The sequence below is a fragment of the Simochromis diagramma genome, unplaced genomic scaffold (genome assembly GCF_900408965.1).
Source record: "Simochromis diagramma unplaced genomic scaffold, fSimDia1.1 OVJJ01000293.1, whole genome shotgun sequence".
NCBI classification, from domain to species: Eukaryota; Metazoa; Chordata; class Actinopteri; order Cichliformes; family Cichlidae; genus Simochromis; species Simochromis diagramma.
The window spans coordinates 12,530,657-12,551,131 of NW_024386801.1; the positions used below are offsets into that span (position 1 = coordinate 12,530,657).

The window sequence follows — 20,475 nt, forward strand, 5'->3', positions numbered from 1 at the left end:
ACTAACACATGACCCTACACTGTGTTCTCTATCTGTTCCTTTTTTGAACTAATCCCTTTGCACTGCGCACATGTATATAGTAATCTGCTTAGCATTTTTAATTTTAATTTTTATGTTTATTTAAACGTTGTCTTTCAGTATGTTTTGCACTAAGTACCGCAGCAATTTCCTAATGTTTTAAACCTGCTCAACATTTGGCAATAAAACCATATCCGATTCTGATTCTAAAAGGCTCGCTGTTTGTTTGCCACTCAGTTAGATCTCCTTCAGTGCCTGTTGTAAAACTTACACTGTGCTCCGGTTCCAGGTGGATTTCAAGATTAGTTTTTTGATCCCATATAACTGTCAGACCAATGTCCGATTCGATGAGCAGATAGAAACCAAGCCTTCTTTTGGTGTACTGGATCTCAGTACCATTTTGAAAAATGGTATCCTCTTCATATTTATCCTTTGATAGTGTGATTTCATTTCTCTATAATGGAAAGGAAAGGGGGTTTGCATTTGCATCCTTTAAAAGCACCTTTACAAAATGTTACCAATATGACAAAAAACTACGAATGTATTTTTTGTGTGCATGTTTATTTAATATATTATTAAAATTCTTGACTTCTGGCCTTACCCCCAACTGGATCTTGATCTTTCGGGAACATATGGTGTTTGAAGATTCACACATCTCATTTTCTGTGATAATTCTAAAGTTCTCTTCAGTTGTTTTATTGTCACAGTTATTCTTCAAAGGGACAAAGAGAGATTTCATTAAATAAATATTCAGCTTGGCCTTTACTATTCTGAATTGAGAGTGCTGAGACTCCCTGAATTTTATGAATAAATATTGCTAAATAGATTGCTTATTTACAATTTTGAGAAAATATATATTGAAAAATATTGTGACAGGTTTTGAATTTTAATGTTAATTATGATTCTTATGATAAGAATGTTTTTCCCCAGAAAACCTAGGTAAGCACAACAAAATGAGCATCTAAATATTTGTGATAAAGTAGGGATACATTACCATGACAGCAACATAGGGACCCAGTCCTTTAAACTCATATGCTTTCTGATCAAATGTAATGTAGTGACCACTTCCAGTAATAAGGCAAGTTCCTGGACACTTATTGGCTGTGCACTCCCATATCCCACTTTTGCAGGTACTAAATGTTTCAGAAAAGATTGAAACTAAATATATTGTAAAATCAGAGTAAAACTAAAAAATAATATATTATCAGTTTCAATGATGCTACATCAATCAATCCAATCAATCATACCAGGTGTTGCATTTAACAGGAATTTTTTCTCCACTGGGATAAAGTTTCTCGCCATGCTGACATGGACATTCATTTTGTTTTACACAGGAACCTTTACCATTATCGACGAGGCCTCTGGGACAGAGGCAGCCAGATTTACAATCAGTGGCATCCTGGGAATAGAAAGGGTTAGAGGGGATAGAAAGATCACAGTGATAGAAACAACACAAAAATAGAAAACAGATTATTGGTAAAACCAACATGACATTGATGCACACAAATGCACACTGTGTATCTACATTTTTAAAGTAGCTATTAGACCTAAAATTGGGACTTGATCTACAAAAACAGCTTACGCATTGATTTCCCAGATTTAAACAAGTTGGAGCACACTGCAGTCCAAAAGCTGTTGCGTTTGCAGTGGAGCAGTTGAAGTATTCTTTTGGAGAAGGGCATTCTGAAACAGAAGCAGGAACTACTTTAGTATTCTGTAAATTAACTACAATTAATTTCATAGCAGAAAAAGGATATCATTAAAAACTGACCTGAAGAGCCAGCTACCAGAGGATCACAATGAAGAACTCCGTCAGTGCACACACTAGAAAAAGACACCAAAAATATAGAATGTAACACAAACAGAATTTAAAATAGTTTGTGGAAATCTGACATACTGCTTACATTACAGTCATGCTTAATCCTTAGTTTCATTTGGAGTCCTTAAACTCACCAGTTGTTGTCTTTGATGCTGATGGTCTTCCCTGGTTCAATGGTTTCTTCATTATAGTAACAGGGACACTTTGCCATGGGGACACACATGTCTTTATCAACTAGGTAGTGATCCTCAGGGCAGGAACAGCCGTCCACGGGCAAGAAATCAGAGGTGCAGCTCTGCATCTTTGAGCTCAGTGATCTGCAAGTCAGCTGACATCTCTGATGTTTGTAAGAGAATATCTCAGATTCTGGGCAGTTCTTGGTGTATTTGTCTGTTTTACAGAAAATATGACAATGATTACCTCATAGTTTTGGACTAAGTAATAAAAGCAACATGCAATTTAAACTTCATTATCTTTTCACAACATAGTGAAAGATGAACTTACCACACAAATTTTTTCTCCAGCCTGTTAAGAACAATCCCTTTGATGCACAAGCTCTTGCGTAGGAGGAGAAAACAGCACACAGGCAGTCCTCGCTCTTCTCACAGTTACAGCTAGCATAAATACATCGCTGCAGAAAACAGTGAACACATTATTATTGTATCATAGTCCTAATGAATTCAATTAAAGACGAACAGAGAGGTTTAGTTGTACCTTGTAGTAAATCTCAGGATCCACCACAGTATGACACTGTGCAAAGGTACTATTTGGCTGTCGTAGTAAGGGGCACCAGTGATTGGCATACTTTTCTATGAGTAGATGAACAGTTTTGAAGATTTTTACAATTTTTATATTTCTTCTGTGATCATTTATGTATATCACAGAAAATCTGATTTGAGCAAATAAAAAATGAAAATAAATAGGCTTGTTGATAGTTAACAATTTACCATTTTCCATGCTAAGAGAACAAGGATCATCAAGTCGTCCTTCTGCATTTTTGCACGTGTAGTCAGTCTTCCAAGAATTACCAAAAGTTACTTCTTTTCCCTCCACCATCCCCTGAGGAGTCTTCATGTCATCATACAGCATCATGTTGTAATTCCCACATAAACCTATAGTTTTAAAAAAGTTCAATAAGTACAAAGGCAGTAAAAACTATTGACTCCATTACACTTTTGGGCATTTATTTTTTAGTTGAAAGTGTTTTTTTTTTCTTTGTTTGATTGGATTTGAATTACCGTCTGATCATTTTGTTGGACAAACAAAAACAGAAATGATAATAATTACAGTTACAGTCAACATCCATGATATATTGATATTTAATATATACTAGTTACTTGATAGTTGTACTTCTGATGATGGTTAATGGCTAATATAAAACATACCACGTGTCTTTTCTTTGTAGCTCTGCTCAAGGCTGACATAGACTTGCATCAGAGGCACATGCTGGATCTGAACTTGTAAACCAAAACTTGTCTGGAGCATGATGTGAAAGGATGAAGCATGGAATATACTGATGTCTCCTGTGAGTCAACAGAAAAATAATAATCAGATCATATTTACGATAAAACACTAAACTACATCTTAGTTTCTGACATACCTGAGTCATAAGGCAAAGTGACCTCCTGTCCATTCTTCATCTTCACTCTGCCTTCAGAGGTGAAAATTATGGCCTGAATGAAAAAATAAATTGCGATCAGAGTGTGGCTCATTGTAAATTATTATAATTACTAGTTTTACACTCACATTGTTTTTGTCACTGTTCAACTGAATTTTCAAGGTCTTGAGACAAGTGTCGTACTGGTGATCTGAACATTGTGTCAAATGGACCAGAATGGTAAAATTTGGGCTCAGATAATCCTGAAATATAGATACACTGTAAGCACACCTATATAAAATGCCACCTTAATATCAGAAGATTGCATATCTTTAACAGTTGGAGGTGTTGACTCATTCACCTTGCTTTCCACTTTAGCCAGAGTGTAGAAACAGTCTCCATGGAAGGTGAAGTCTTTCCCATCAAAGGTGGTTATGTGTGAACCCTCTTCAACTGAACATGTAGCATGCATTTGAAGACTCTCACAAGACCATTTACCTGCAAAGCATGTACTGAACAAACAAAGATTTAAGGTAAAAAGCACACACTAATAATACTTTCTGAGTAACATGAGTAATGTGAAACATACCAGTTTTTTCCCTCCTCTTGGTAAACCTCATTGGACTCATAGATTTTGTCATGTTTGCACGGACATTCAGAAAGAGGAATACATCCCCTCATGGAAACATCATCAAGCACAGTTCCTGATGAAGACATGACATGAAAATGTTTTTACACTGCATATATTAGTGGCACTTAAACATTCAGGCATGATGAGTACAAAGAAACAGCACCAACCAGGAGGACAGAAGCAGCCGTCTATGTTGTGATCTTCACAAACTAAACTCGTGTCTGGGAATCTGCAGGTATCGATGCAAGGAGACCCATACTCATCATATACCATGGTGGGTGGACAATGTTTAGCTGTGAAGATTTGGTACAATTAGAATATGTGGAAGAGCAGTGGGATATGCTCTCAAATGTCCCCAGGGTGCCTCTGTCAGTGCACCCCAGGGCGGCTGTGGCTACAATGTAGCTTGCCATCACCAGTGTGTGAATGTGTGTGTGAATGGGTGGATGACTGAACATGTAAAGCGCTTTGGGGTCCTTAGGGACTAAGTAAAGCGCTATACACATACAGGCCATTTACCATAATATTACTGATGTATTTTGCTGTTTTTAACTATATTTTCATCTCAGGAATTAATTTTAAGAAAAAAAAATTACCACACAACTCAGGAGTCCTCCAGTTGGGAGGTTTTCCTCCAGCATGGGAGCACTGTCGAGAGAACTCGGAGTATGTGCTGCAGACACAGCTGTCATTTAAGTTGCTACAGCGGCACATATCCTTCACACAGGCCTGAATGTAAGGCTCAGGGTCAATCAGATCAGTGCAGAAGCTCCAGGATTCGTCTTCAAAGAAGTCTTTGCAAATGTTTTCCTTAAAGGGACAAAAGAAACAGGTAATAGAGTCATAATTAATCTGAGCAGAAGGTTTTATGCAAATACATATTTCTACATATGTATTGTTCAAGTTAGCTGGATAATAAAACTCACAAACTCCTTGCACAACTCTGTCACATTCTCAGTCTCCAGTGATGTATCTGCCTCTTCATTGGGGTCCTCACAGTTATCATTTGGACGAGGGGTTCTCCATTTCTTGCCAAACTTAATGGGGCTCATTTGTTGACCTGTATATGATGACATTAATGGTTACATTCTAACTCCTGCATATTACAGATGAAACGGATTAATATGAAATGAATATACACCTTCATCAAGGAGGTCTGAATTGCCATTGAAATCTCCACAAAGTCCAGAAGTGCGATTAGCATATTCATCATCAATTTCCACCTGGAAAACACAGGCATAGGATCATAGGTTGATTTATGTTGTTCATCAAACAATGAGAAGGAAAAATCATGTTGTTTCTTCTTTTTTAAAGAAAAAAAAAAGAAAAAAAAGTCCTACAAAGTTAAATTTGATACAGTCCATTTCACCGACATCTCCAAAAGTTGATTCTGTTCATCCGGATGTAGCGTTTTCAAAATCAACTTCCAGATGAAAAGAATCAACTGCTGGAGATTTACTTACCTGGATGATTGAGTATGCATCAAGACATTTCACCTACAGCTGGAATCTGATACATCAGATACAATAGTATAGTTTACAACAGAGAGCATCTTATTTTACAGTATACATAGTTCTTGTGGTGTTTCCTTTTGGTTCACCCACATCCAGCTCTCTCTTGGGATTTACAGTTGTGTTTGTACTCGTTTCTTCATCCAAATATCAAAATTTTGCTTTTCTCTGTCAGACTGCATGCATTCAGTCTTTCAGTATGCTTTCTTTTCCTTTACAGTTATTTCCAATCTACTTTTCCACCACAATACAATGTAGGCTTTTTGTTTCTCAAAGATATTTAAAAAGTTACTCTGTAACCAATGCCTGGCATTTCTCGAGTGTAAAGCAATTCCAGTGACCATTTAAAACTTTTTGTAACAAGCATCAAAAATATGTTTGCAACCTGGAAAAATCTGTTTTAATATCATGTCTTGAGTAACATGAGCTTCAGCAGTGCTGAAAAACAATTATGTCTAAGTTATTACCATGACTGCTCCATCATTGTACCACATGACAGTGATGCCAATTTGGGAGTGAAGCTTGATGTAAAATTGTTTTTTTTCCAGTTGTACCCCGGCCTGGTAGTATGGCAGTTTGACACTGGGGGGGGGGATGACAGAAAGTATAGTTAATTTGTTTTCATTTTAAATTTTGAAGACCTAAAGAATTGCAGTTTGACTTGGCATTGTTTTGTTTTGTTGTTTACCTCTGCTCATTCAGAGTGACCAAATCCTTGCTAATGTTGTATAAATAACTATTAATTTTCACAACCACAAAACTTATTGTAGAGTTTTCATGATTCTCGTTCCTTTTTAGGTCCACTGAGAACGTCTGGGAATCCTGGGAATTTTTGTTGGCTGAGACCAGCTTGTACTCACACATACTGGGAAACCGGTAAACATCACCATCAAATGTCTTGAAGTGCTCTCTGCCCCATGTGCTACATGTACTCCTGTAAACTGGGGAGCAAAACAAAAAAAAGAAAAAAAGAAGAAGAACAAGTTTACCAAAATTTTTCACCATGCACATAAATAATTTTGAAACATTTTAAAAAACACTACAGGTCTATCTTATTACAGACACTTTTCCAGCAATTGCATCCAGACATTTGCATATAACTGTAACAATTAACCGTTAATGAATATTAAAAGATTAATGTACATTATACATATAACATGCTTAACTGTCAAGCTGTTGCACCCTTACAAAAAGTGTTTAACCAAAAATCTAAAACATTCAGATCTTACCTGACTTGGCTTGGATATCGATAACATTGGCAACAGAAAAAGCAAGGAAACACAACCACACAACTCTCCACTTCATTTTTGCCACTGTGGGCTCGCTGTCACCAAGGAAGTTGGCAGTGAGACGGTGGCCAGTGGCCCTTTATATTGAGAGAGCTCATTTGTTTTTCTCCCACCCTCTTTGAGCACTTAAACAGTTTTTCCATGGAAACAAAAAACACGTTTTGAATCATTTGCTATATCGTCCGTATCTCTTGAGCAAACAAGCAGTGGTGAGAGGCCTTTCCATAGAATTTCACTGAACGGATACACAATGATATATTTGTTTACAGTGTGTCTGTCATCTTTCTTTTCCACAGTAATAGTTTTTTTTTTAAATTTCATTTAATTTCAATTGAGATTTGATACTTTGATAACTGCTGTTTATCCTATAATCATTAGTTAATCGTTGTGTTTACTGGACAATCAGCTATATCAAAGTAAACACTGGAAAATAATTAACACTGGAAGCATTCAAAGTCATCACTAATTTACAACACACATTAATAAATACTGCAGTATTATAAAAGCTTAGCACTATCAGACAATTCATTTTAGTTTTCATATAGTGTTTCCCCTATTTAAAAGTAATACATTCATTTTCACAACATCCAATGTATTCAGAGCATAAGTGACTCAAATGTTGTGCTCAGATATCTTCATTAGAGAGGTAATTTGTGTGCGCACTATGCTTGGTCACTACACGTGGAATACTTTGAGGAAAACTAGCACCTTGGATGGAAGTCATAACATTTCATGGTTATATCAAGAGGAATAGGGTTCTTAAAAGGGGAATGTTTTGACAAGTAGTGAGATGCTGAAGTCTTGTGGGACAGAGTGACCTAGCTAAAATAGTAAACTGGAGAGTAATGTTTTTTGGAGATGAAGACCTAACAGAATGAAGACAAACAAGATGAATAATGAGAAAATTGATACTTACAGGTTGACAGCTGCTCTCATTGAATACTGGGCAGACTGTGTGTGAAGTGCTTGTTGTTAAAATCTCACCATTCTTAACACAGGTATACTCATCACACCTAATGTCAGTTGGTGACCAGGTTTCTCCTTGCTGAAAATAATTGAGACAGATGTATACATATATTTTTTTTAAACAATAATGGATTGCATTTATATAGCGCTTTTCTAGGCACCCACAGAGCTTTACAATTCCACTATTCATTCACACACTGATGATGAGGCAAGCTACAGGTGTAGCCACAGCTGAAATGGGGCAGACTGACAAAAGCGAGGCTGCCATATCTCACCATCGGCCCCTCTGGCCAACACCAGTAGGCGGCAGGGTAAAGTGTCTTGTCCAAGGACACAACGACCAGGACAGAGAGAGCAGGGGGATCGAACCGGCAACCTTCCGGTTACAGATGAGTGTCCCAATCCCCTGAGCCATGGTCACCTGAAACATAAATAAACATAAGCATGTGGCCTTGCAGCCAGCTTACAGACAAGAGTTGCTTGGCTCCGTTAATATTGACAACACAGTGTGTCTGCACACACTTCCCGCAGCATTCATCTGAACCAGTTTTCACATATTCATATCCCTGAAAGACAAAGAGAGGGGGCACATTTTGGTTGCCAAGTGCAATATAACAAAGCTACATCTACACTACACTGATATTTTTGACATTGGGTTTTTTCCTTACCATGTCACAAGATTTGTTACATTCCATAATTTTCTTCCCATTTACATGGTATTCAATCCTATTGCGAACACAAACATTTTTAGGCTCTAGGAAGAAGTACAAAATGACCAAAAATAAGTTAAAGTGTTATTGTTATTATTAGGTTTTACATCAATTTAAGCTTTAGCTTTCCACGAAAGCTAATTTCTTAGCCAACTATATGAGAAAAACTAGTCTATAACTAAGAAACACTGAGATATCAAACTAAATTTGAGAACAATATTGTGGCAAGCACAGGAATAATGTAATATAATGTAGAAAACTCATTAAACAAAGCTATTTGAAATCACTAGTCACATTCTTCAATAATGAATCATGCCGCATACAGTGGGGCAAAAAAGTATTTAGTCAGCCACCGATTGTGCAAGTTCCTCTACTTAAAATGATGACAGAGGTCAGTAATTTGCACCAGAGGTACACTTCAACTGTGAGAGACAGAATGTGAAAAAAAAATCCATGAATCCACATGGTAGGATTTGTAAAGAATTTATTCGTAAATCAGGGTGGAAAATAAGTATTTGGTCAATAACAAAAATACAACTCAGTACTTTGTAACATAATCTTTGTTGGCAATAACAGAGGTCAAACGTTTACTATAGGTCTTTACCAGGTTTGCACACACAGTAGCTGGTATTTTGGCCCATTCCTCCATGCAGATCTTCTCGAGAGCAGTGATGTTTTGGGGCTGTCGCCGAGCAACACGGACTTTCAACTCCCGCCACAGATTTTCCATGGGGTTGAGGTCTGGAGACTGGCTAGGCCACTCCAGGACTTTCAAATGCTTCTTACGGAGCCACTCCTTTGTTGCCCGGGCGGTGTGTTTTGGATCATTGTCATGTTGGAAGACCCAGCCTCGTTTCATCTTCAAAGTTCTCACTGATGGAAGGAGGTTTTGGCTCAAAATCTCACGATACATGGCCCCATTCATTCTGTCCTTAACACGGATCAGTCGTCCTGTCCCCTTGGCAGAAAAACAGCCCCATAGCATGATGTTTCCACCCCCATGCTTCACAGTAGGTATGGTGTACTTGGGATGCAACTCAGTATTCTTCTTCCTCCAAACACGACGAGTTGAGTTTATACCAAAAAGTTCTACTTTGGTTTCATCTGACCACATGACATTCTCCCAATCCTCTGCTGTATCATCCATGTGCTCTCTGGCAAACTTCAGACGGGCCTGGACATGCACTGGCTTCAGCAGCGGAACACGTCTGGCACTGCGGGATTTGATTCCCTGCCGTTGTAGTGTGTTACTGATGGTGACCTTTGTTACTTTGGTCCCAGCTCTCTGCAGGTCATTCACCAGGTCCCCCCGTGTGGTTCTGGGATCTTTGCTCACCGTTCTCATGATCATTTTGACCCCACGGGATGAGATCTTGCGTGGAGCCCCAGATCGAGGGAGATTATCAGTGGTCTTGTATGTCTTCCATTTTCTGATGATTGCTCCCACAGTTGATTTTTTCACACCAAGCTGCTTGCCTATTGTAGATTCACTCTTCCCAGTCTGGTGCAGGTCTACAATACTTTTCCTGGTGTCCTTCGAAAGCTCTTTGGTCTTGGCCATGGCGGAGTTTGGAGTCTGACTGTTTGAGGCTGTGGACAGGTGTCTTTTATACAGATGATGAGTTCAAACAGGTGCCATTCATACAGGTAACGAGTGGGGGACAGAAAAACTTCTTACAGAAGACGTTACAGGTCTGTGAGAGCCAGAGATTTTCCTTGTTTGAGGTGACCAAATACTTATTTTCCACCTTGATTTACGAATAAATTCTTTACAAATCCTACCATGTGAATTCATGGATTTTTTTTTCACATTCTGTCTCTCACAGTTGAAGTGTACCTCTGGTGCAAATTACTGACCTCTGTCATCATTTTAAGTGGGGGAACTTGCACAATCGGTGGCTGACTAAATACTTTTTTGCCCCACTGTAACTGTGCAGCACCTCACATTATGCATTTTCAGCGGATTATATTTGGGTTGAAGTTGGGTTGTGGAGGCAGTAGCCTAAGCAGGGAAATCCAGAGCCTCCTCTCACTAGCCACGTCCTCCAGCTTGTCTGGGATCAGCTTATCAGGCCAGGAGAGAGACAATATTTCTTCAGCATGTTCTGGGTCTACGGGCCTCCTCCCAGTAAGACATGCCTGTTTGCAACACTTTACTCAGAAGGCGACGCCTAAACTGGCTACTTTTAATTCTTTTTGGAGGAGTGAGGGCTTTACCCTGAATCCCTCTGAACCCCAAATGACTGATCTCCTCACCCTGTTACTAATAGTGTTGGGCAAGTTATTTTGAAAAAGTACCGTATTTTCACGACCATAAGGCGCACTGTGCTAAAAGGCGCAGTCTCAGTTATGTGTGCCCTTACTGTATTTAACACACACATAAGGCGCACTGGACCATAGGGCGCATACAAGTACCGTATGCGTATTTAAAAATAAAGCGGGAGCAAACCTGAATTCGGTACCTTACTCACATTTCTATTGCCGGTAATCGTCATCATCAACAACACACAAGCATACAAGTGTGCATATTTAAAAATAAAGCAGGAGCAAAACTGAGTTTGGTACTCACATTTTTATTACCAATAATCGTCATCATCAACAACACACAAGCATACAAGTGTGCGTATTTAAAAATAAAGCAGGAGCAAAACAAAGTTTGGTACTCACATTTTTATCATCAATCAAACCCATCGAAGTCCTCATCCTCTGTGTCTGAATTGAACAGCTGCGCTAAATCTCCATCAAACATGCCAGGTTCACTGTCTTCACCGTCAGAGTCACTTTCCGTGCCGTGCGGCTCCTCGGAAACGATGCCGGCTTTTGCGAAAGCTCGAACAACAGTGCCAGCAGACATGTTAGCCCAAGCATCTACAATCCATTGGCAAATTGTGGCGTAACTCGCCCGGCGCTGCCTTCCACTCTTAGTGAAACTGTGGTCTCCACCAGTCATCCATCGCTCCCAGGCCGCTCGCAGCCTTACTTTGAACGGGCGGTTCACACCGATGTCCAGCGGTTGGAGTTCCTTTGTCAGGCGTCCCGGAATGACAGCAAGCTCACAGTTCATTTGCTTCACAAGTTTTTTCACATCGGCTGTGAGATGGGCACGCATAGAGTCACAGATTAAGAGCGATGGTGATGCGTGGAAAAAACCACCTGGTCTCCTTACATACACCTCCCTCAGCCAGTCTTTCATCATTTCCTCATCCATCCAGCCCTTTTCATTTGCCTTAATGATGATTTCTGCTGGAAACTTCTCTTTAGGCAAAGTCTTTCGCTTAAAAATCACCATAGGCGGCAGTTTCTGTCCATTAGCATGGCAGCCAAGCACAACAGTAAAAGAAGACTTTTCATACCCCGTTGTGCGTATCGCTACCGTGCTGGTCCCCTTCTTCTCCACAGTGTGACTCACCGGGATGTCAAAAGTGAGCGGGACCTCGTCCATGTTTGTGATGTGGCTGGGCTGGATGTTTTTGTCGCCGATGTGTTTGCTGCAGTAGGAGCGGAAGATGGCCAGCTTTTCCTTATAATCCGCTGGAAGTTGCTGCGCTACCGTAGTCCTGGTCCGGATGGAAAAATGGCACCGTTTCATAAAACGAAAGCACCAAGACGGACCTCCTTGGAAATGTTCAATGTTCATCTCTTCAGCTAGTGAAACTGCTTTTAGCCGAATGGTGACCGTCGAAACGCTTCTCCCGCTCGCTCTTTGCTCGATGATCCACCGCTCGAGTCTTTCCTCCAACTCGAGCCACCTCGCCTTATGTCCGCGGAAACTCAGCTGCGTTTTCTTGACCTGCCGGAGCTTGTTTTCCAGCTTCCTCCATTTGCGAACCATCGATTCGTTAATCTTAAATTCTCTCGCCGCTGCTCGATTTCCATGTTCCTCCGCGTAGCTGATGGCCTTCAGTTTAAACTGTGCTTCGTAAGCGTGTCTCTTTGCCATTTTCAGGGTTGTTAAAACAACGATGTCCTGCATAATGCACATACCTGTTCTTTTATACAGGTATGTGCGATTGTCCCGGTATATACGATCAACGCCCACACTTCACCCTTTAACGTTCTCATGGTGTTCTCTACTACGTCCTCCTTACAACACATAGGGCGCACCGCGCTATAGGGCGCGCCGCACTTTTTGAAGAAAATCTAAGACTTTTAAGTGCGCCTTATGGTCGTGAAAATACGGTAATTAATTATAGTTACTAGTTACTTCTTCAAAAAAGTAATTGAGTTAGTAACTGAGTTACAAGATTCTAAAAGTAATTAATTACTTGAAAAGTAACTATTGCGTTACTTAAAAAAATGTTTAACTCTCTGCACTGTAAAATGTATTGTGTTCAATTAAAAATATTAAATAGGCTGAACTCAGTTTTTATCAATTTGTTATTAGAACTCAATTTAAATAAATTACAAGTACTTTTTATGAAAAAACGCTGATAAACTCAATTTATTTGAGTTGTCTTAACTTAGAAAAACTAAGTAAGATGGAAGTTTTGCTTCTCAGTGCGGAAGGATGAAAGATATGTTGTAGCAAACCCCCCCAAATGAAGGATGACACTTTACTGATGACGTTTTGAAGGTTTAATGGCAGTAAACCATCAATCTCACCGTAAGAGCTGGGGATGTATACATAGAAACAGCGTGTAAGGGCTTATAACCTTATAACATGAAGTTCGTTTCAAAGTAATATTTAACAAATGTAGCGACTGTCACAAAAACATCTAAACGTGTCTTTATTTATATCATAACCATACCTTGTGCCTCTATCAAGGGGGCTGCTAATGACAAAAGAAATCTCCATAGGCTCCGTTAAGCCATCACATTTCAAAACTCCCGCAACTGCTGCTGAAAACTGCGCCAAAAACAGTTTTACAGGAAATCGTCCCATCAAAATAAAAGTTTCTACACCCGAACAGGAAGTTGGTAGTAGAAAACAGCAATGAGTGCCAAAATAAAGTGCAAGGAAAGGCATTCAGGGTTATTTACACTCCCACCAAAATTACGAATAATTGGTTTACATAAGAACCAAAATGAATAATTTTCTGAAACAAAATAACCCATGTAGGAGTTACCTTAAGAACTTTCTAACAACAATACAAGTTTTTGTACTGGACGCTCAACAACTGATAGTTTAGTAGAGCGTTGACCTTTATTATTGAGTCTCTTTTCTCCAAGTGAGATCTTTACCCTTCGCACAAGTCCATCTTTTCCACTGACGGTCTCTACAACTCTTGCAAGTCTCCATTCCCCTCTGGGTGCCAGTTCATTCATTTCCAACACAACATCACCTACTTTTAGATTCCTCTTTGGTGAGTGCCACTTTTGCCTTGAAATGATGTTGTGAATGTATTCTCGTCTCCAGCAGCTCCAACTGCTCTGCAAGGAACTGCACGTGGCGCCACCTCTTCTTGCTGTACAGGTCCTCATTTGAAAAGGCACCAGGTGGGGGCAACGGTGCATTGGATTTCATGTGCAGTAGATGATTGGGCGTGAGCGGTTCTAGGCTGTTGGGGCTGTTCAAGTTATCTACAGTCAGGGGTCTGCTACTGACTATAGCCATGGCTTCGTAGAATAACGTCCGTAATGAAGCATCATTGAGTCTGTCATGAGCCATTGACAGAGTGGTATTCAGCACACTTCTGACAGTCTTTATCTGACGTTCCCACACTCCCCCTGCATGACTAGCATGGGGTGCGTTCATCACAAAGTCACATTGTTTTTCAGTCAAGTATGTATTTAGTCTCTGAGTGTCTAGCTCATTTAAAGCTGCTTTAAACTCATTCTGAGCACCAACAAAGTTCGTTCCCTGGTCACATTGGATGTGTCGAACTGCACCTCTGATTGAAATGAAACATCTTAATGCATTAATAAATGCATCAGTAGACAAGTCCTCTAAGAACTCAATGTGAATGCCACGAGAACAAAAGCAAGTAAGTAGGAGTCCGTACCGTTTGTGTTGTTTTCTTCCCTCTGTTGTCACAAATGGACCAAAACAGTCCATGCCGCAGTGTGTGAAGGGAGGAGAGGGCTCTAAGCGATGTGGAGTTAGGTCACTCATCCTCTGACCCTCTGGAGCTTTGCGGAGTCTGCGGCAGATCACACATTGTCGGATGAATGAGGCAACTGTTTTACTCATTCCAGGAATCCAGTAGCCACTGGATCTGATTTCATTTATGGTGAATCCCTTTCCTTGGTGTTTTACTTTGTCATGACAGTGAGCTATTATGAGTTTGGCTGCACAATGTTCTTTTGGGATCACGATCGGGTGTTTGAAGGTGTCACTCGTTGCATGCTGGAGTCTCCCTCCCACCTTGAGAAGACCATCTGTATCCATGAAAATGTCCAGTTTAAACAGTTTGTTATGATGTGGGAGCTGTTCTCCTTTCTTCAGCTGTTTTATTTCCTGTTCATACGCTTGACTTTGTACTTGTCAAATGATCACAAGTTCAGCATTTTTCTGCTCACTCACTGTAGCTGATGCATTTGACTTGATGTGTCTAGCCCTTCTTATGAGATGTGCTACAGCCTTAATTGCTTTGGACCAGGAGGAGAACTTACATTCAGCAAGACTTACAGTGTCTGTGACTTTAGTTAACATTGTCTGTACTTTTCTGACTTCTGGATCTCCTATGGTCAGATCCAGCTCGACAGGTTGTGCTGTGGGCAGTTCATTTTTCCACAAAAAGGAGGGGCCAGTGAACCAGATAGACTTATTTAACTCATTGACAGTTACACCTCTCGAAGCACTGTCAGCTGGATTCAGTTCTGATGGCACGTAAAACCACTGCTGAGGGCTTGTACTTTCCCTGATCCTCTGAACCCTATTAGCTAAAAAGGTGTGGAAACGACGTGCATCATTGTTTATGTAGCCCAGCACCACCTTTGAATCAGTCCAGAAGTACTCCTTTGCACCATAACACAGTTCTTCCCGTAACATGTTGCTGACTGAGACTGAAACTACAGCTTCTGTTAGTTCAAGTCTGGGGATTGTGGTCAGTTTAGTTGGAGAAACTCGAGCCTTTGCTATTACCAGAGAGCAGTGAACTTCACCTTTAGTGTTTTTTGCCCTCAGATAGCTACATTGTCCATAACCACTTGAGCTTGCATCTGAAAAGTGGTGCAACTCTATTTCTTTAGTTTCACCAAAGTTAGCAGGCAGGTAACAGCGAGGTATGTTTAGCTTGTCTAGATTTACAAAGTCACTTTGCCAACTCACCCACCTTGGCTTGAGTGCATTAGGTATGGGGTCGTCCCACCCAATACCATGCTGACACATTTCTTGCAAGATTTTCTTTCCATTCAGCACATATGGCGCTAAAAGTCCAAGTGGGTCGTAGATTGACACAACGGTGGATAGAATGCCTCTGCGTGTGGCTGGCTGGACTTTCAGTGTGTTGTCAAATTTGAAACAGTCCTTTTCAATGCTCCACTGGATGCCTAGTGCTCTTTCTTGTGGCATGTCTTTGAATGTCAAGTCTCTTATGTTAATGTTTACAGCGCACTCTGATGCAGGTATACTTTGCAAAACAGTGTGATTGTTAGAAACAAACTTGTGGAGACGCAGGTTACCTTTGCGGCAGATATCTCTGGCTTCTTGTGCCAACTGCATTGCTTCTTTCACTGTGTTTGTGCTCGTAACTCCATCATCGACATAAAAGTCTTTCTCAATGAACTGTGAACCTGCTGGGTGCGAGTGGCAGTGCTCTTTGGCTAAGTACTTCAGTCCATAATTTGCACAGCCTGGAGCTGATGCCGCACCAAAAAGGTGTACCTTCATTCTGTATGTTTGAGGTTGTGTGCTTATATCATCGTTTTTCCACCAGAGGAAACGTAGATAGTCCCGGTCTCTCTCACTGACGTAGAACTGGTGGAACATCTTTTCTATATCGCACATTAAGGCAATAGGATGTTGCTGGAATCTCAAGAGAATGCCAGTCAGATTGTTTATTAAGTCTGGCCCTTGGAGGAGATGATCATTGAGACTTGTTCCATTGTGTTTGGCTGAACAGTCAAATATGACACGCAGTTTTGTGGGCTTTTTGGGGTGGTAAATCCCATGATGGGGGATGTACCATTGTTCACCTTGTATTCCTTCGTTGTGTACTTCTTCCACTTCTGACTTTTGACTGTCATGTGAACTCCCAGCATTGTGGTTAGTTTTAGCTTAACTGGATGGGATGCTGCTTGTAACTGGTTAGTAACCTCCTCACTAACAAATGTGTTGTCACTTTGTGTGTCTAATAAAGCATATGTTACACCCTGAAAAGGGGCTGAAAAGGGGATAAGTCAATGACGACGCTCAGACACGATGCTTCTCTTTCAGCAGCTTCATTGCGAATGATTCAGAAATATAAACATACATACAAAAGTATTAAACATCTTAACAACGATGTACAGTCTCTGTTAGTTGTAAGACAATATATCTCAAGACTGTTTCCTTTCCTTTTCTATAAGTTACAGATTAAATTGAATGTAAAAATTTACAAAAACAGCTTATGAATCAATAAACAAACTTAGACCATTAAACTGAAATGTACAGAAAATAAACAAAATATTCATATAAAAATACTAATAGGCATTTGTCCCTTCACACAAAATAAACATGTTCTTTGTCCAGAGCAAATGCAAAATGCACACAATGTATGTTTCATACACAGTCTGGCACGATAATGCTTCATGCTAGCCACCAACAGAGCGCTTAGCTTGCTGCTTATAGCTTATCCTAACATCACAGTTAACACAGGTCATCTAAGTATTCCTAGTATCCTCTTGGTACATTTGGAAACACGGTCAGTACAACTCAACATACATATTTGTAAAGTCCAAAAGCAGAATTGCACAATTATTACCTGAAAAGGGGATAAGTCAATGACGACGCTCAGACACGATGCTTCTCTTTCAGCAGCTTCATTGCGAATGAGGCATCGTGGCCAGAGCTCCCCCTTCCGGCAACGGCAGGCATAACTAATCAATCATGATCACTAAATCACATGGATTATTCCCCAGGCTCGACAAGTGGATCACAGATTGCATGTTACACAGGTTGTAGTCACATTAAGGATTATTATCCGGTTGAACATATTTTAGCCTGTGTTACATTACGTCTCTTAATGGGACTTCTTTTACCCTTGTTTATACATTTACATATTTGAAATAAATTGAATAATATATTGGGTAACTTTTAACCACAACTTTTTACTCCATTATGAACTTCAACAAATAATCAATCTATCACACACTCCCCCACAAAATTAGATGTCGTCCCGACATCACAACTCTTATGAACTAAAACTTAACAAAATGTCACAAAATCCAGTTGTTTTTAATCTTAGTTTCCTCTTTTGTACTGAGTCTTAAGTCCGTTCTTTGTTCAGTATCCTTGCATAAATAGTGGCTGACAAATTTGGAATGAATTAGGCCACGTGGTTATTGGTTGAATGTCTCTGTGTTGTATGGGTTGATACTGGTAGGGCATTTCGTTTGTACACACTGTACTGTAGCATGTTGGAGTACCCAGCTGATCATAGGTGAAAACCTTAGGGGCTCGTCTCTCCCTCCTTGGCAAACTATAGGTCCCTCCTCTGTTGCTTTCAGGCAAGCATGGGCGTGGAGATGCTAGAGTGTCATCCATTACCTCTCCACCTACTTGTCCATCTTCCTCTTGATGGTCTTCTTCCTTTGGCCTGTTTTCATCCTGTGTCTCAGGCTCCTCTGTGTACGACATGAGCCTTTCTTCACCCAGTGGTCCATTACCACCGGCCTCTGGTTTCTCCTGGTCATCACCATGCTCTGTGACCCTCTCTGTACTGGGCACTTGAGTCTGTGTTACGGGCCCATAATAGTACCCCCATTCCTCCTCGTCATCTTCTACTTCCTGGTTCACCTGTTCTGCGTCTTTTTCCCTCACTCTTCTTTTCTTTTGCTTCGGTGATACTTCTGGTGGCCTTTCCAGGGGTAAGTAATCACATGGCAGCAGCAGGTTGCGGTGCATGATTCTTGACCTTCCCCTCCCTTGCTCTGGTTTCACCTCATACACGGGGAGGCCTTCTGCAACTTGACGGATGACAACATTGATGTCCTGTTCCCAGTGATTACGAAGCTTCCCCGTTCCTCCTCTAGGGGTCAGATTTCGGACAAGAACACGATCGCCAGGGTATAACACAGAGCTTCTCACTTTCCCATCATAATGTTTTTTACTCCTGTCTGCTGACTTCTTTGCATTCTCCCGTGCTATGTCATATGCCTCTTGCATTTCTCGTGTCCATTTCTCCATGTAGGTTCGGTGGTCTGTTTTCCCTGTCTCAGAGGTGAGACCAAACAGCAGATCAATAGGTAACCTTGGGGACCTTCCAAAGAGAAGGTAGAAAGGAGAAAACCCAGTTACCTCACTTCGTGTGCAGTTATAGGCGTAGATAAGCTTGTTCAAGGACTCTTTCCAACTTGTCTTCTGCCTATCAGTAAGTGTCCTCAACATTTGTAGTAACGTCCGGTTGAACCGTTCAACTTGTCCATTCCCTTGTGGGTGGTATGGTGTAGTTCAGGATCCCAATATGCCACAGTTCTTTTTCAGCTGGGCAAAGAGCTGGTTCTCAAATTCGCCACCTTGGTCATGGTGTATCCGTGCTGGCAGTCCAAACTTCAAGGCGTAGTCATTAAAGATGCGATCAGCAACCGTTTTGCCAGACTTGGAGGTGGTGGCATAAGCCTGTGCAAAACGAGTAAAGTGGTCAACAATCACCAAAATATACTCGTAACCACCCTTACACTTGTCCAAGTGGAGAAAATCTATTGACACCAGTTCAAACGGCTGTGTGGTAACAATACTGGTGAGCGGTGCCCTCGCTTCTTTACATGGTATCTTTTGTTTCAGGCAAGTGCAGGTCTTTGTCACATAATGTTCAATGTCTCGTTGCATGTAAGGCCAAAAGAATCTATCTCTGATCAATGATGTTGTTCGATCAGTGCCCTGATGACCCATCTCATCATGCAATTCTCTCAGTACAGTCTCTTTGTACTTTTCAGGCAACACAAGCTGTCTCTTGGTTGTGGTTTTTCTGCAAAGAATACCATCTTCATCAATATGAAGTCTTTCCCATTCACGCAGGAGACACTTGCTTTGGGCACTTAGTGTATTAAGTTCATGCCTTGTTGGCTTTTCATTACTCATTTTGCACTGCATTATTGGGCCAATATTTCCATCATCTTGCTGTGCTTGTTTGATCTCTGTAACCGAAAATTGGTTGTGTGGTTCTTCACTCACTGATGTACACTGGAGACGGGTGAGTATGGGGCAGACCATTGGTGAGTTGAAATCTGGAGTCTCCACAACTTGGGTTATTGCTGCCACACAATCTGAACCCATTTCCTCTGTACACTGTTCCATCATTTCCTCTATCTCAACAGGCATTCTTGAAAGACTGTCAGCATCCACATTCTCTCTACCTGGGCGATATCGGATGGTGAAATGGAAGTCTGCAAGCTCTGCCACCCATCTACATCCAGTTGCATTTAACTTGGCACTTGAAAGGATGTAGGTGAGGGGGTTATTGTCAGTGAACACAGTGAAAGTAGGCGCATAATAAAGATAATCTCTGAATTTCTCTGTGACGGCCCACTTCAGTGCGAGAAACTCCAGTTTTCCTGAGTGAAGATGATAGTTTCGTTCAGCTGCAGTCAATGTCCGGGAGCCATAAGCAATCACACAGAGTTTATTATCTTGTTGTTGGTATAGAACTGCTCCGAGGCCTTGAGCTGAGGCATCGGTATGGAGGATAAATGGTTTAGAAAAATCTGGGAACCCGAGGACTGGTGGCTCAACTAGGCAGTCTATTAGTCGTTCCAATATGCGCTGATGTTCTTCAGTCCACACAATTGACTTGTGTGATGGGACCCCTTTACTCTTTCTTGTGACTTGTTTTGTGTTTGTCTGGTTTTGGGATA

The 20,475-nt window shown here is 40.7% G+C and overlaps 1 protein-coding gene across 1 annotated transcript in view; it reads right to left on the reverse strand.

Moving 5' to 3' along the window:
• Window positions 1–20,475, reverse strand: part of LOC120730489 (mucin-2) — a 78,146-nt gene that overhangs the window by 19,495 nt on the left and 38,176 nt on the right. The window contains exons 19-22 of the mRNA XM_040026894.1: window positions 1,266–1,417; window positions 1,013–1,151; window positions 620–730; window positions 290–472 (exon numbers count right to left, since the gene is read on the reverse strand). Of these exons, the coding sequence (XP_039882828.1) occupies window positions 290–472; window positions 620–730; window positions 1,013–1,151; window positions 1,266–1,417 (585 nt within the window). The remainder of the gene's footprint in view (window positions 1–289; window positions 473–619; window positions 731–1,012; window positions 1,152–1,265; window positions 1,418–20,475) is intronic.